The sequence below is a fragment of the Hemicordylus capensis genome, chromosome 3, assembly GCF_027244095.1.
Source record: "Hemicordylus capensis ecotype Gifberg chromosome 3, rHemCap1.1.pri, whole genome shotgun sequence".
Classification (NCBI taxonomy): domain Eukaryota; kingdom Metazoa; phylum Chordata; class Lepidosauria; order Squamata; family Cordylidae; genus Hemicordylus; species Hemicordylus capensis.
Window position 1 is genome coordinate 291,920,767 of NC_069659.1, and position 17,812 is coordinate 291,938,578.

General features: G+C 44.9%; 1 protein-coding gene and 1 long non-coding RNA gene across 9 annotated transcripts in view; one reads left to right on the plus strand and one right to left on the minus strand.

Moving 5' to 3' along the window:
- The window catches only part of LOC128351338 (nuclear body protein SP140-like protein), a 92,687-nt gene that overhangs the window by 35,868 nt on the left and 39,007 nt on the right, over nucleotides 1-17,812 (plus strand). For all 8 annotated transcript variants that reach the window (XR_008319717.1, XM_053310815.1, XM_053310814.1 and 5 more), the window contains 3 exons: nucleotides 4,944-5,086; nucleotides 9,458-9,505; nucleotides 15,076-15,127. Coding sequence is in view for 7 of the 8 variants with exons in the window: in XM_053310815.1 (XP_053166790.1) it covers nucleotides 4,944-5,086; nucleotides 9,458-9,505; nucleotides 15,076-15,127 (243 nt within the window). In the remaining variant the exon portion in view is untranslated. The remainder of the gene's footprint in view (nucleotides 1-4,943; nucleotides 5,087-9,457; nucleotides 9,506-15,075; nucleotides 15,128-17,812) is intronic.
- LOC128351339 (uncharacterized) lies at nucleotides 1,586-16,942 on the minus strand. The gene is made up of 4 exons (XR_008319718.1): nucleotides 16,382-16,942; nucleotides 12,389-12,621; nucleotides 11,710-11,838; nucleotides 1,586-2,104 (listed from the first exon to the last, which is right to left on the minus strand). It is a non-coding gene; the product is annotated as an uncharacterized LOC128351339 (long non-coding RNA).

Here is a 17,812-nt window from a genome sequence, read left to right on the forward strand (position 1 = left end):
CATCGGGAGGATGCAGTGGTGGATGAAAAAAAGCATTTCTTCCATTCCATCCACTCTTCTGCCACAGAATAAGCTCGATAATGAGCTCTAACCGGTGTTTGCTCAGACTCACCCTAAGTTTTCCTCTACTTACATTCCAGCTGTCTCTCAGCTTGCCTCATTGCTCTCAGCTCAGGTGTGTACCAAGGTGCTGTACGGGCTCTGCTTTGTGGAAGAGGGTACTTGGGAGCGATTGTGTCAACTGCTCAAGCCATCTCTTCATTCCAGAGAGCAACTAGCACTTCAACCAGAGCGCCTGCTATGCCAGCTGGCAAATCCCCAAGAACCCTCATTGTAGTCCATCAGTCTTCAGGGGTGAACCATTTTAATAGATTTCCCACCCTTACACAGAGGTATAACACTCTAAACATCAGAAGAAAGGGATATGACCATGACAAGGGCATAGACGACATAGTCCCCACTTTCAAGTCACCAACCTTCTGTCCAGTTGAAAAAACTAGATCTCAATTCATGTGTTTGGCCAACAACAGCCCCATGGTTGTCATTTTGGGACAGCCCCATGGTTGTCATGGCAGCCATGAAATCCTAAGCCGCCCCAGACAAGGCAGCTTCAGCATGGATGTTGAAGTCACCCTGAACAATCGTTCTGGGAATCCTCAACACCAAATCCAAGACCACTTATGTGAGTTCAGGCAGGGAGAAAGCTGGGCAGCGGGGTGGGCGATACACCAACAGAATCCCCACTCTGTCCCAAGCACTCAACACCAGGTACAAAAACTCTGAACCAGCACTCACTTGGAAAGAGTGCCTAGAGTGGAAAATTGAGCATTTATAAATTACAGCGACCCCCAACCCCCACCCCGGCCCTCCAGCCTATGCTGATGAAGAACTAAATTTCCAGGTGGTCGCAGTTGGGAAAGACTAATCTTTCCCAGCTGCTCCACTCAGATCTCTGTAATACAAACCAGGTCAGCCTCTTCCTCCTCCATTAAATCATGGATAATAGAGATCTTATTCTGGACTGATCTGGCATTAAACAGCAGCACCATCAGCCCAAAGGACAAGCTGGTAAAGAAGCCAGGAACCCTCCCATTATGGGAACAGCCAGAAGAAGAGATAAGAATAAGATGTTGGACGACTCTACTCCTCTTCCAATGTATGTGAGACCCCATGCTATACCTTCCCCTACCCGTAATCACTCTAATTGAAGCACCCCCTAGCTCTCCCCAGGTTCACATCCTCTCTCAGGCACATAATTAAAACAACTAAAAATTATTCCCAGCCAGCAGAGTAGAGTCCTTGTGGTTCTCAAATGGGCGACCCCCTTTGGTGGCAACCCTGCCAGTGGCTAGCTCACTGCCCAAGGCAGCATGCTCTTTTTACTGCCAGCCCAGGAAATGATGCAAGGCCCAGCAGAAACTGCTGAGTCAGCACTCCTGACTGGGAGGGCCCAGAGTGCTGCCACCAACAGGGCAATAGACAGGGGCAGTCACAAAATGAAACAAACAATAAAGAGGGGAAAGGGGAAATCCCACTGTGACTACAAAACAAAAAAATGCAGATAATAATGACCAAACAATGAAAATATAAATAAACACTAGAAATATATATTCAGAAATAATAAGTCAGTAATAAATGATCCATAACATTAATAAACAATACACAAATTGGCTTCTCATAATGCAGAATACATAAACAAAGGCATGTGCAATAACAATCAAAAGCTAAGGAAGGAGGTGTGACTGAGACAGGCAAAAATTGGACTGCAGGATGAAATAGGCAAAATCAAGTATCAAAATCAAAATGGAAGTGGCAGATGACAAAAGCACTGAGTCAGACGTGGTCTCAGAAAGAGGTGTGGACGTCCTCAGTGGCAAAATGCTCAATACCGTCCGCACAGAGGTGAAGATGTAAAATCACAAACGTGCTGATAGCAGAGAACCCGTCGAGCATGCTTCCATAAATAAGCTGACCTGGATCAGAGATAAAGCCCACTGCTTGTCCTTGTGGAGAAAAACAAACTTCATGAATCAATGTCATTCATGAATCAAAGTCGAACGGCTCTTCCGGATATGTGCCGTTTCGCCCACAAAGCTTCATCAGCCTGTGCAGTATAAATATACAATATGAGCATAAGTACAGCCAGGAATGAATCCCTACAGTGAATATATTTTAAAGAAAATGCCCTGATATAAGATTACATACAAACCTCCAAAACAACATTAGTACCAGTACCCCATTTCTTAAGCTTGACACAGTCTTACAGTCCTTTCCAGCATTAGTATCTGCAAGAAACTCTCCAATTTATACCTGTCTGAGATAGATTTCCCACAGCTGGAGGTGGCATTGTAAATGTCACCTTCAAGCATGCGTGCATGCAGATAGATGACTCAGCAATAAAACAATTAACATAGATTACCAAGCCGTAAAAAACCAGGTAATTAAAGGCACAGAGTCCGCAGTACTAAACCGTGGAAAGCTGACGGCATCCTATGTAGCAAAATTCACAACCCAGCCTCACAAAGTTTGATGTGTACATCGGTTAAAAGGAGAGAAAAAAAGGAAAAGGAAAGGGGCACTCGAATAACATAACTCAAAATAGGAGATAGAAAAGGCATACAGCTACACAAGTCTTGTGCACAAAGGTCAAAGGGAGAGAACGAAAGGTGAAGCTGAATCAGTACCAGGCAGTCAGCAGTATCTATCCTTAATATGGAAACAAACCTCCCTACCGCCCCTTTGCCCTCGACTTCTGGATATGACCGGAAGTTGCCGACACGCCTGCGCTGTGAAAAGTGCCTTGGTAGTCTTTGTGTTAAGAAAGCTGACAGGGCCAAAGGTCCATGGCTCTGCCCAGCAGTTTCATTTGGGAGGGAAAGGGAGGTTTGATTTCATTGGTTCTATCTTTTTAAATAGAAGGAACTTAAGTTATGCTGATTGGATTGTTTAAAAAATGGTTAAGGAAAATTGTGTATAAAAGGAGGCCGTCAGAGTTGGTTGCAGAGTCAAGGCAGTCAAGAAATTACATGCTGGAGAGCTGAAGGAACTGAGTCCAGTCCAAGGGAAGGAGCTCAAACCTACCTTTTCCTCCAAAAGGAGTTTTAAAAGGGAGAAGGATATACACTGAGTGAGCACCATCTTGTCTATAGATGGTGGATCAAACTAAAATGCCCTTGTTTGGGATGCCCTAGGCCCCTGTCTCATGGACTTTAAATTTGGTCTACATTGGGCTGGAAATACAAAAGTTATATAGGCAGGACTCGTGAACATGATGATCCTATAAGCCTTCTTTCTTTTGGAAAGTAGGGTAAAAATGAGAATTGAAAGTGTTCAGATATGTGACACTACAGTTTTCATGACCATGCTGATTAGCTGCAGAAAAATGCTTAAATGTTCTGTAGCATGATCACTTTAATGTTACATTGTAGACACATTTTACATGTTAAATGCAATGAAAAATATTTTTTGTTTTATATTATTGTCTCTTAAGAGGAGAGCTGGTCTTATGATGGCAAGCATGACTTGTCCCCATAGCTATGCAGGGTCTGCCCTGGTTGTATATGAATGGGAGACTAGAAATGTGAGCACTGTAAAATATTCCCCTGAGGGATGGGGCTGCTCTGGGAAGAGCAGAAGATTTCAAGTTCCCTCCCTGACTTCTCCAAGATAGGGCTGAGAGAGATTCCTGCCTGCAACCTTGGAGAAGCCGCTGCCAGTCTGTGAAGACAATACTGAGCTAGACAGACCAATGGTCCTACCCAGTATATGGCAGCTTCCTATGTTCCTATGTCCCTAAACCTTAAATTATAAACAGTCTAGCCAAGTCACTCTGAGGGGCAGATGGCTCCAAGCCATTTCTTGTTCATGTGGTATATAGAAGCTCATGTTGTGTATAGAAATATATATAACTGTTGCTGACACTGTCTCCACCGTTATGCAGAGGCCTCTACTGGTCTGTGCCACTGAGGTCATCAGCTTGCAGAGGCAGATGGAAGTCTTAGTTGAGTTGTTGCATTGCAACAGCATCTGTTTCATCCAAACCAAGATGGTCTTTGACACTGCTCAATGACAACCCAGAAGTGCATCATGCAGTGACATTATTTATTTATTTATTTTTATATTTTATATCCTGCTCTTCCTTCAAGGAGCCCAGAGCAGTGTACTACATACATAGGTTTCTCCTCACAACAACTCTGTGAAGTAGGTTAGGCTGAGAGAGAAGTGTCGGGCCCAGAGTCACACAGCTAGTATCATGGCTGAATGGGGATTTGAACTCGGGTCTCCCTGGTCCTAGCCCAGCATTCTAACCAGTACACCACGCTGGCTTATGTGAAGGATCCAGCCCTGTGGTGTTGCCAGGTGCCTGGGAGTCTCCCTAAGCATGCTGCTGAGAAAGAAGAGTCAAGGTGGGGCCAAAAAAAGTAGAGGAGAATGTTGATGACACAGATGAGGGGAAAGGCTTGAGGGCGGAGACGGGGGGGGGGGACTGGGGAAGCTGAGGTGATGAGTATTTGCTGGTCTTGCGACGGGCCAGGTTCACGCAAGATGGGAGCCTGCCTCCTCCTGAGACTTGCATCGGCTGCCAGTTGCTATTTAAAGAGGATGATGATGATGATGATGGATGATGATGATGGAGGAGGAGGAGGACACAGCGGGATAGAATGCTTGATGGTGTGGCAGGGGAAGAATTGGCTTGAAGAGGAGGGAAAAGGAACAGAGATGGGGCTAGAAAGATGAAGGAACCTTCTCACAGCAAACATATGTCCTCCCCAGTACTGAGATCTTCAGTGCTCTTACATGTAGTCTCCCATTCATATGCAACCAGAGTAGATCCTTCTTAGCAAAGGGGACAAGTCATGCTACCACAAGACCAGCTCCCTTCAGTGAACTTTGCTGAATGATATGCATATGTAGTGTTGATGTCACTTCCCTGTATATTACAGGAATTTCACAAAAATGTATCATGGGTCCTGATGGAAAGTGGTTCACACTAGACGAATTTGAGGTTCAAGGAGGCCGTGGAACTTGGAAATGTTGGAGAAGAAGCATTCGGTGTAATGGGGATACTTTAGAATCTCTAATAAGGGTATGCAGTTCACTTGTAACGCCTGTAATGTTAATCTGTTATTTTATATATCTGATACCCAAATAATTTAAAATGATACAAGCAAAGAACTCTGGGCAAATGTGAAATTGCTTTGTGTGCAGTATGCTGGATCCTTCACCACAGCTGAACAACAGCATAATTGTTGCATGAAAAAACTATCATCTAGAAAGGCCCTAATGCTATATAGAACTGAGTAGACAAATGTAGCTTACATATGTGCCAATTAAATACAAGCTCGGTATTCCATGGAGCAAAGATGTATTTAAAAGATGCATAGCAATAAAAAAGGGTGTTTAAAAGATGCATAGGGTGTGAGACTGGGGTGCCTGCCTGGCTACCTCTTCTCTTCTGCCCTCCCTGGTTGCCATCTGCCTCCCCCCAGGACTGCTTGCGGAGAGGCTTTGCAGGACTGGGGCTGTAAGGGTGACTGAGCAGTTTTTTCCTGGTTCCACCTGCTGAGCTTGCTGCTCAGCCTGTATAGGAAGACTGCAAGTGGCGGCAGGCCCGCCACCGGCGGGGTCGCCACCAAAGGGGCGACACCAAATGGGGTCGCCCCTTTGGGGGAGCCACTTCAGGGGAGAAACGAGGATGAGGGCTGGACACTTTGTCCAACCATTTGTATAGAGGGAGGCATTCAATAGTGGGGCTTCTGTTTAATCAGTTTTAAGTTGTGCTGAGGTTGGGTTGAAGTTGCAATGTGTGTGGGTTTGTCTGGAGATGGGGAGGCAAGGAGTGCCTTCGTTGAATATGGGGCAGCTATTCCAGTGGTGGAGGGGAATAGAAGAAGAAACGTTGGCAGGTCCGCAGGCTGTTCCAGGGGAAGGGTAGTCAGAAATCTAATAGCTGTCCTCCTTTCCGGCTGTCCTGCCAGCTCTTTTACCTCGGGGAGCACTGCCAACATCCCACATAATCTTACCTTGCTCCTCTGCAATGCCAGGTCGGTCCAAAATAAGTCAGAACTCATCCATGATTTGATCATGGATAAAGGGGCCGACCTGATGTGTATTATTGAGACTTGATTGGGGGAGGCTAGTGGTCCAGTTTGGTCCCAGCTTCTCCCGCCAGGATATTCTGTAGAGGAGCAGGTGAGGGGACGTGGGCGGGCAGGTGGAGTGGCTGTGGTCTATAAGGATAACATCTCCCTGTTAGGGTATCGGACCATATTGAATGTGTTTACTTGAGTTTGGGGACCAGGGATAGACTGGGACTTCTGTTGGTGTACCGATCGCCCCGCTGCCCAACGGAATCCCTTACTGAGCTCACGGACCTGGTCGTGGAACTTGCATTGGAGTCTCCCAGACTTTTGGTGCTGGGGGACTTCAATGTTCATTTTGGGACCAATTTGTCCCAGGCAGCTCAGGAGTTCATAGCGGCCATGAAAACTATGGGCCTATCCCAAGCGGTCTCTGGATCGACGCATATTGCAGGTCATGTGCTTGATTTGGTCTTTTATTCTGATCAGGGTGGTGTTCCGTGGGTGGGGACTCCTACGATCTCTCCGTTGTCATGGACGGACCACCATCTGGTTAAGGTTGGACTTACAACCACTTTCCACTTTCGCAGGGGCGAGGGGCCTATTAGAATGGTCCGCCTGAAGAGGTTACTGGATCCGGTAGGATTCCAAGAAGCCTTGGAGGGATTCATTGTTGGCTCTGCTGGTGATCCTGTTGATGCCCTGGTTGAGAACTGGAACAACTTGCTCACCAGGGCAATAGACACAATTGCTCCTAAGCGTCCCCTCCAACCCGCTTCAAAATTGGCCCCGTGGTATACGGAAGATCTACGGGGTCTGAAGCGGCAAGGTAGGCTACTGGAGCGCAAGTGGAGAAAAACTCGACACGAATCCGACAGATTACGACATGGAACACATTTAAAGATCTATGCTCAGGCGATATGTGCAGCAAAGAAGCAGTTCTTTTCTGCCCGTATTGCCTCTGCGAGTTCACATCCGGCGGAGTTAGGAACATAGGAAACTGCTATATACAGAGTCAGACCTTGGGTCTATCTAGCTCAGTATTGTCTTCACAGACTGGCAGTGGCTTCTCCAAGGTTGCAGGCAGGAACTTCAGCCCTATCTTGGAGAAGCCAGGGAGGGAACTTGAAACCTTATGCTCTTCCCAGAGCGGCTTCATCCCCTGAGGGGAATATCTTGCAGTGCTCACACATCAAGTCTCCCATTCAGATGCAACCAGAGCAGACCCTGCTTAGCTATGGGGACAAGTCATGCTTGCTACCACAAGACCAGCTCTCCTCTCCAAAGGAGAGTTGTTCACTGTTGTGAGGGGACTAGTATCTGTCCCCTCTCCCTTGAACCAGAATTTGGAAGCATCAGTTACCCGCTGTGGTGTATTTAATGAATTTTCCGCAGACAAAATCTCTCTGATTCGGGCCGACTTAGATGGAGACTCCACAATTAATTTGATGTCTGAACAGGAGGTGTCCAACAAGTCCTCTTATACGATTCGACTGGATCAATTTCAGTTTGTGACTCTTGATGATGTGGACAAGCTACTTAGAGTGGTGAGGCCTACCACTTGTCCTCTTGACCCTTGTCCAACAGGGAGGCTGTTGTAGGCGGCCTGGTAGAAATCATAATTGCTTCTCTGAGGGAGGACACTGTGCCTCCTTGTCTTAAGGAGGCAATTATTAGACCTCTTTGCCTGCGTTAGATCCCTCAGAGTTGAGCAATTATAGGCCAGTTTCTAATCTCCCATGGCTGGGCAAGGTAATTGAGAGGGTGGTGGCCTCTCAGCTCCAGGCGGTCTTGGAGGAAACTGATTATCTAGACTCATTTCAAACTGGTTTTCGGGCAGGCTATGGGGTGGAGATTGCCTTGGTCGGCCTGATGGATGATCTCCAGTTGGGAATTGACAGAGGAAGTGTGACTCTGTTGGTCCTCTTGGATTTCTCAGCGGCTTTCGATACTATCGACCATAGTATCCTTCTGGAACGTCTGAGGGTGTTGGGGGTGGGAGGCACTGTTTTACAGTGGTTCTGCTCCTCCCTCTCGGACAGATTCCAGATGGTGTTGATTGGAGATTGTTGCTCTTCAAAATCTGAGCTTAAGTATGGTGTCCCTCAAGGCTCCATACTCCTCCAATGCTTTTTAATGTCTACATGAAACTGCTGGGAGAGATCATCAGGGGATTTGGAGCTGGGTGTTACCAGTATGCTGATGACACCCAGATCTACTTCTCCATGTCAGCTTCTTCAGGAGTTGGCATATCCTCCCTAAATGCCTGCCTGGAAGCAGTAATGGGATGGATGAGGGAGAATAAACTGAAGCTGAATTCAGATAAGACAGAGATACTTATTGTGCAGGGTTGGAACTCTAGAGACAATTTTGATCTGCCTGTTCTAGACGGGGTCACACTTCCCCAAAAGGAACAGGTTCGCAGTCTGGGCGTACTTCTGGATCAACGTCTCTCCTTGGCTTCTAAGGTTGAGGTGGTGGCCAGGGGTGCTTTCTATCAGCTCCGGCTGATACGCCTGCTGTGCCCGTTTCTCGAGATCAGTGACCTCAAAATAGTGGTACATCTGTTGGTAACCTCCAGACTTGACTTCTGTAATGCGCTCTACGTGGGGTTGCCTTTGTACATAGTCCGGAAACTTCAGTTGGTTCAGAATGCGGCAGCCAGGTTGGTCTCTGGGTCATTTCGGAGAGACCACATTACTCCTTTGTTGATGGAGTTACACTGGCTGCCAAGAGGTTTCTGGGCAAAATACAAAGTGCTAGTTATGACTTATAAAGCCCTAAATGGCTTAGGCCCTGGGTATTTAAGAGAGCGTCTTCTTCGCTATGAGCCCCACCGGCCGTTGAGGTCATTTGAGGAGGTCCGTCTCCAGTTGCCGCCAACTCGTTTGGTGGCTACACAGAGGTGGGCCTTCTTGGCTGCTGCCCCGAGATTGTGGAACGTGCTCCCTGCTGAGATACGATCCTCCTCATCTCTGGCAATTTCCAAAAAACACCTGAAAACACATCTCTTCGACCAGGCTTTCACAGCTTTTTAAAACTTGTTTTTTAATTGTTCTGATTATTTAATTGTTGTTTTATGATGTTTTTAATTGTTAATCATTGTTTTTATGCTTTATAATGGTGTTTTAATGTAAACCGCCCTGAGCTTTTGGAAGGGCGGTATAAAAGTTTTAATAATAGATAGATAGATAGATCGATAGATAGATAGATAGCAATAAAAGGGGTATATGTGGTTGTAGCATGAACCGTATCTATAGTGAGGAGCCACTGATAGGTCTAGGTTTTTCTGGAGTTAATTCCCTAAGTTAAGATAGTATTTCGGGATTCTGTTTAGTGCCTCAGAGTAACTTTAATCAATGTGATGTTTATTTCAGAATGGAGAGCTATCTTGCCCACCAAGAAAACCCAGCAAGAAAACAAATGTAAGAATTCCTTTTTACCAGATTGGTGTGTTATCCGCAAACCACATAACTTGGCAAATGTACATATATTCATTTATTTCCTTATATTTATATGCCAGTTTGTTCCTAGGGCTGTGACACTGTTACTGTATGTACATTCTTTATAATTTTATCTTTTTAAAGAAGATGGATTCTTGACTGATTCAGAATCTGTGTATTTCAGCGAAGAAAAGCCACAAGTAAGGTACCTATCTTAAATGGGTTCCAAACTGCATGGTTGTGTTGTGATTAGAGGGACATGGGTTTTGAGATTGAATATATATTTGAAGAATTTTGGTAGTTGTAGAAATTCTTCAAACACACCAATAACTCAGGTACCGATTATTAGAAAAGTCTCCAATTCCTTTAATCATTAAAAATTCTTTAATTTCAGCTCGTTTTTGGCTTCCAGTTCTCTCTTAGTTCTGGAAACAGAACCCATTTTAGGTGACTTTGTTTGTGGAGATATGCTTAGAACATATCATCAGGAGAAACTGTACTGATGCCAGGCTAAGTGGGCAAAGAGACACCTTTCAGAGTGGTGGTTCCCTTATATTTAGCAGGAGCTTTCCAGATAGCAGGCTTTACTGCATGTTTACTGTAAGTTCAGGGCAGATCAGATACTCTGATGATGAAAAAGTGGATTTTTTTTACCCTGGACACAAATCAGGCTAAGCTCCAAATACAAAGGGAAAAACCTGAATCATGTATGGAGTGCTCTCTGATATATTGCACTGACTTCAAGCTAAATCTGGCCGATATGTGAGCTCACACCTACCCTCCCAAAGTAAAGTTGCCATCTGGGAAAGCTCCTGGGGGAGAACAACTTTCCTCCAATTCAACCCAGCACTATAGCTTGTCTCTTCAGCAGTACAAACAGCTGCTGTGGGAAGTTGTGGGGTTCTCCCACACACATAGCAATAGCAATAGCACTTACATTTATATACCGCTTTATAGCCAGAGCTCTCTAAGCGGTTTACAATGATTTAGCATATTGCCCCCAACATTCTGGGTACTCATTTTACCGACCTCGGAAGGATGGAAGGCTGAGTCAACCTTGAGCCCCTGGTCAGGATCGAACTTGTAACCTTCTGGTTACAGGGCGGCAGTTTTACCACTGCGCCACCAGGGCCTCTTTGTTGGACCACCGTCATAAAGGCTGTTCACACAAGCAGCCCTACTTGGATTGGATAGGGTTGTTCGTTTGAAGTGCTGAGATCGAGGTTGATCCTGATGCTGCCTGCCTGGGCTGCTTCAGGCAGCCCGAGCTCACAGAGAAATTTCCCAATGCACTGTGCTTCTTGTGTGATCATTGTGTGCTTTCTGGAGGCTGGGCTGCATTTACCTCTTCTCCAGAATGCCATGCCGCTCGCCGCAGTGGCAACTCTGTGCGTGGTGCAACAAACTGCTCCAGGAGATTGTGTGGGGAAGATAGGTACTTCCCCACCAGCCCTCCCTAGCCACCAGGGATTTCGGTTGTGTGCATAGCCTTACAATGTGCTAAATTATACTGGTTTTGTGATATGTGGAAGATGCAAAAACGTTGCAAGCTTAGTTTTGAAAAACTGGATCCCAGCCAACAGAAAATGAAGGTTACAACATGTGCCAGCCCATGTAGTCAAGCATTGCTTGTAAATGTCAGTGGAACTCTGTGTCTGCAGTCCAGGACTGGGCTTCTAGGTTTAGTATCATGTGATCATAGAATGACACCTCCCTCTCCACACCTACAGCCCTTTCAGGTTAGCTCTCAGATTGGACCCTGTACAGCGGTTCTCAAACTTGGGTCCATAGATGTTGTTGGACTACAGTTCCCATCATCCTCAGCTAGTCCAACCTGAGGGCTTTTGAGAACCCCTATTGTACTGTGCTCACCATTCTTTTATCTGGTGTTGGTTTATATTTCTTACATCACACGTAATCAGGGAGCATATGTAATTTCATTCCAGTGATCCCTTACACAACAGAATTGGCCCAATAATTGCTGAGATAATGAGGTTTATTACTTATGAGATGGCAGCCGTCTTGATGATGTCAACACAGAGGTGCACCACACATGTGAAAGTGGCACCATGGAAATTTTTCATCTAAAGAGATTTTTGAATCAAGCAAGGCAATCCATATGAACCAAAATGATCAGGGGTCTGGACTCCTTATGATGCTAAGCTACAGCATCTGGGGCTGTTTACCTTGGAAAACAGGGGAGACATGATCGAGGTGTGGCTTTCAACTGGACTGTCCATGAGGATGTGTGGTTTCCAATTTCACCTCTTTCTTCAGCTGTGCAGTTGTCAAAACTAATGCTTGCTTTTCAGAGTCTGCTGACATTTCATAATTAGAAAAATGAAACACAATTAGATCTAGTACCAGAAAAACACCAAACCAGGTGATAATAGCCAACAAATCCATCACACTATCTATCTATCTATCTATTTATCGAATTTGTACACCACCCCAAACTTTTGTCTCTGGGCGGTTAACAATAGCATTACAAAAGTTAAAATATATACAAAAACTTAAAACAATTTGGGTGACGAGGTGGGTTTTCAAATGTTTTCTAAAAATTGTCAGAGATGCCGAGGATTGTATCTCAGTAGGGAGCGCATTCCACATTATCAAGGCACAAACCGAGAAAGCCTGTCCCCATGTGGCCACCAGACGAGCTGGCGGCGACTGGAGACAGATCTCTCTGGATAACCTCAATGGGCGTGAGGCTCATAACGAAGAAGACGTTCTTTTAGATATCCAGGGCCTAAGCCATTTAGGGCTTTATAAGTTATAACTAGCACTTTGTATTTTGCCTGGAAATGTATTGGCAGCCAGTGTAACTCTATCAACAAAGGAGTGATGGGTGGAGTGATGGATCACCTTCAAAGGTGTCAACTTCAAGGGTGATATTTGTCAGAAGAGAATAGTTCATATCCACTCGCCTGGTGTAGCACTATCCTGATCTGGAGTAGGGGCTCCTGTGGCTCTTCTGGTTGAAAATAAGACATGGAAAATCCCAAGCATGGGATTCAAAGACATGTTAAACATCTTGTATTTTCTGATCCATAGATGAAATTGGACTTTCTTCAGTCTGTGCCTTGTACCGGAGGAAGCTAGGGAGGGGAACGTTGAGAGCAGATTAGAACTCTGGATGGTCACCTCCATAGAGTTTAGAGCCAGTCCCTACACCAAGTTCCTTCTGAGAGTCACCCCACTGACTTCAGATTATTATTATTATTATTTATATTTGTATATTGCTCTTCTTCCAAAGACCCCAGGGCAGTTAACAACAAGATAAAAACAATAATAAACCTTCAATATAACTAAACTGCTAAAACAAAAACACAGCTACGTTAAAAAGAGCACCAGGGGCTGCACATTGGTGAAGTGCCTGTTTGAAAAGGGAGGTCTTCAGATTCTTCCAAAAGGCTGAGAGAGAGGGAACCATGCAGATCTGGATCGAGATCCATTGAGATCCATAAGAATGGGCTCTGCGCCTGCGCAGGAGATCACGCGGTAGCCATGCCGCAGCTTGTCGAGGCGTCCAAGCCACACCCCTACACGTGCAGCATGCTATTTAAGGGGCGGCTGGATGTCGCGTTCCTCAGTTCTTTTCCGACCACTTTAGTGTTTAGACCTTGGTCTGCCGCTCCAATCTTATGCACATCGATAAGACCCTCGCAATCCACCCCTCTGCAGTAGTGCTCTGCTATGTGCGTACTTGTGTGCTCGCTGTTACTCATGGTTCACCGGGTCAATTTACAAATTCACCTGTTCGACTGCATGGTTGTCCTCCTTGGCGGCCGTCCAAGAACTGAGGAATACGATGTCCAGCCCCCCCTTAAATAGCAGGCTGCACGCGTGGGGGCGTGGCTTGGATGCCTCGACAAGCTGCGGCATGGCTACCGCGTGGTCTCCTGCGCAGGCGCAGAGCTCATCCTTATGGATGTCGATGGATCTTTACCAGATCATCAGTTACAGGTGAGCAACCTGTTTATCTCAACCACAAGCAAGTTCCACAGCCTAGGGGCAATCATTGAGAAGGCCCTGTCTTGCATTCTTGACAAATTAGTCTTGGTAGGTATCAGCACGCAGAGTGGAGCCCTCCCAACCGATCTAGTCAGGTGGGTAGATTCAGCTGGGAGCAGGCGGTCCCTAACGTACCTGGGGCCCAAACCATTTAGGGCTTTAAAAGGTGGTTTGAATTGCACCTGGAAATAAATAGGCAGCCAGTGCAGTGCTTTCATAATTGGTGTAATAAGCACACTGTGTGCAGTCCCAGAAATCAGTCTGGCAGCTGCATTCTGCACCATCTGTAGTTTCCAAATACTTTTAAAGTATTTGCGCTGCATATCGTGCATTTCAATCATCCAAACATGACATGACTAAGGCATGGGTGGTAGAGACCAGACCAGCCCTCCCAAGGAATGATTGCAGCCAATGTACCAGCCAAAGCTGAGCAAAGACTGCAACTGCCACCTGATTTTCTAGGAGCAGCACTGGATCCAGGAGAACCCCCAGGCTGGGAGCCTGGTTTTTCAGAGGGAGCACAACCCCATCTAGAACAGGCAGAAACCCCATACCAGGTCTTCTACGAACCACCACCACCTCCATCTTGGATCTAGGGACAGTGTGCCCAGCTTCAGCAGCATTCTCTTACTCTCATGCCCTCTACCCTCTGCCCCACCCACAATGTTCAGCACCATTTACCCCTTTCATAGGAACACTATGTTTCCTTCTCACTGGGCCAAGTGTGCCAAGAGATACTGGTAAGCCCACAGTAATGCAGCACCTCCTTCAGAGATGTAGGGAGAAGTACTAGATGCGTACCTCCTGCAAAATTAGGAAACTCTCCCCATTTTATTTATTTCCTTTTCTTTCCCCATTCTTATCTAGTACCCATTCTGCAACTCCCAGCAGTCAGATGTAAGTAGAACAGCTAGAAGGAGTGCTTTGGGCACCATATTGTTGGTTTAGGTGACATTAACATAACTAGTTTTCAAAGAAACCAATTCTTCAAAGATGTCACATGTAAATTGGGATACAGGAATGTGTTCTTTAGAAAACAGTTCTGTGCACTTTGTGTTTTCTATAAGGCACTTACTGAGTGCAAAGACAAAGCTAGGGAAAAAGCCAAAAGTTTGAACAAGCCAAAAGGTTCATGATGTGTAAGGTATTGGGAGCTCTTTCAAAGAGTGAGGAGCAGAACTCATGGACCACATATTGATGACCATAGAATAATTAGCACTAGAAAATAAGGCAGCAAGGTGAGTTTTGGGAAGCAAATTAGATGACCTTTTCATTGCCCAGAATAAGAGCCAGGTGCTAGCCTAGGAAACAATATATAAATAAAAAAAGGGAAAGATTAATCAAAGGGGAGGTGGACAGTGGATTGGCACAGGCACTGCCAGGCACATCTGACTTAAATTAGTTTTTTCTCATTTCCCTGGTTTCTGTGGGTGGCCCAAGTTCAGGTCTGTGGTCATTATGAATTGCAAGAGCTATTTTTTGCTAATTGGTGCTAATGGAAGCTAGTTGAATCACTTGTGTTTCCTTTTATTTGACAGAAGGAGAATCCTTCAAGGCCATGTCGTACATCAGCAAAGTTCCAGTTATCAGGTCAGTGACAATATTCACAATTACTAAAATTGGGGGTTGTATGTCCGAAACCTAGATTTAAATTACCACTTGAGTATGAAGCTCACTGTGTGGCCTTGGACCCAGGGCCAGTTCTGCAATAAGGCTGCACATGCACTTGCCTGGGGTGCCTAATTTTTCGGGGCACCATTGTGATGGGCTGAGACAGTTGCTGGATTCCCCCTCTCCCGCCATCCCATAGTGATGCGGGGTGGGGGAAGTTTAGATTTAGTTTAGTAAATGGGGTTCTTTTCAGAAAAATGTAATATGTTTTAAAAAAACACCAAGCTGCATTTACAGTAGGTTTTAAACTTTTAAAACTTCAATGGCAGCAAGCTTCTCTTTGTAAAAATACCTTGGTTTAAAATGCATGGAAGTAAACCCTCTTTATTACTTTGACATTTTCCAGGCTTAATGTTCACTTTCTCAATAACTTGCCTACTAAATTTCATGTACCACATTAGAAGAAGTTCTAAACCCTATCCTTGACAGTCCAGTTTCTGGCCACCAGAGGATGTAATGCAGATGCAGCAAAAAGAAAGTTAAAGTTCAAAATCTAAAAATTTCCTCTTTGATAGCGAAGCTCTATTTGATAGATTGTGTTCTTTCTCTTCAGATGAGTCAAAAAAATCTAAGAGATCTATGCATATTATTATTATTATTATTATTATTATTATTAATTTGATTTCTATACCGCCATTCCAAAAATGGCTCAGGGCGGTTTACAAAGATAAATAACAAACAAATAAGATGGCTCCCTGTCCCCAAAGGGCTCACATGCTAAAAAGAAACATAAGACACACACCAGCTACAGTCACCAGAATTACTGTGCTAGTGGTGGATAGGGCCAGTTACTAAATAAAGAGAATGCTAAATTCTCTTTATTCCCCTGCTAAATAAAGAGAATCACCACAGTAAAAGGTGCCTCTTTGCCCAGTTAGCAGAGGATAGTGACTGCAAAAGATACTAACATACATATGCCCTAAAAGAACTGTCTGGTTTCTTTCTGGCTTCTGGTTTCTAATAGAATTAGTCCAGTTTTACAGTTTGCTGTTCCTTCCAATGTTTTATGGCAAATCACTTTGGGAATGGGTCATAATGCTTTGCATTATGTAGATCAGATCAGAGAGCAAGAAAGAGAAAGCCAGAGGTTGCATTCCTCTCCTCCATACAAACACAAGCAAATAAGCCAGCAAATGTCAGACTTACCAACAGCCAGCCAGCCAGCCAACCTACCTGCTCTCTAACCAAATGGTGATTGTATTCTTCAGAATAGTGTTTTGTAGCTGCTTTCCTCATACACAAAAGGAAATCTTAAGTAGATTGAACTAAAGGTTTATTCAGCAACAACTCCATTTTCTCCTTCCCTTTCCCTCTCTTTTCCTCTTGACTTCTCCCCCACACTCTCTACAGGATCCCCCTTGGGACATATGCCCAAACAAACAAACAAACTGCAAAAGCTACTAAATAGAATCAGTTGATTCATTAAATAGATAGATTCTCTCCAGGATGATCTGTCTTCAGCTTGGCCTTTAAAGTCTCTCAGTGGTGCATTCGGTGTTGTTGTAATCGAGTCCATCCGCCTTGCTGCTGGTCATGCTCTTCTTTTTCTTTCAACCTTTTCCCCAGCGAGTCCATCCGGCTTGCTGCTGGTCATCCTCTTCTTCTTTTTCTTTCAACCTTTTCCCCAGCATTATGGACTTCTCAAGGGAGCTGGTTTTTTGCATAATGTGTCGGAAGTATAATAGTTTGTTCCTGGTCACCTGTGCCTTAAGTGAAAATTCTGGATTGATTTGAGTAGCTAAAAGACTTAGCTGCCCTCTGGGCACTCCCATTAGCTGCCTGAGGTGTCAATCAGCATGATGCCTTCTGATTGTTGCTCAGGGTGTTTTAAGCTCCTCCCATTTTTGGAAAACAAAGGCAAGCCTTGTAATTGGTTCCTGCCTGATTAATATTCAAATTTGAACTGCTCTGTGTGTTCCTCTTGGTGTTTACAAAATTCTGGTATTCTAGCCCACCTTATGTACACGCTGGGGCCAGGCTGCAGGCAGGGAAGAGGCATAGACAGTGAGGCAGACAGAGTAATGGCTACAGAAGACAGACAGAGGAAGTAAAATGACTGACAAATATTTTCAGGTGGGTGCTGCCCACTCTGCCCTTAGGTAAGTACCACCACTAGCACCAGAGGCATTGCTTTTCTGCTCCTCTCTGGAAGCAGATTTAAATGGTACCGCAGAGCATTTTATACAGCTCTATACCATGGCTCTAGCTTCTGGTTTCCTCTCATTAATTGTTTTCTTTTTTATTGCCAAGTAGCATTATTTTGCAATAAATTAAAAAAGAGAGAAGAAAGCAGAAATTATAGCTCTTCCCTCCACTGGAAAGAGGACGTGACCAATCCAAGGGGCAAATTATCAGTAGTGCTGTAATTGAACTGAATGGGAATCAACTAGATAGAAGTTGCAAACTGGAAGCTTCTAATTAAAGGCACAGTCTGCTCAATAATTCTCTGCCAGTCTACACAGAACAAGCTGTTGTATGACTTTTAAAAACCACAAATCAGATATGAAAAAAGTTAGAGCACGACGCAGGTATACAACAGGTTGACAACATCTGGATTCTTCTTAAAACATGAGTGAACAAAGTGTGGCAATTCTCTGCTGAATA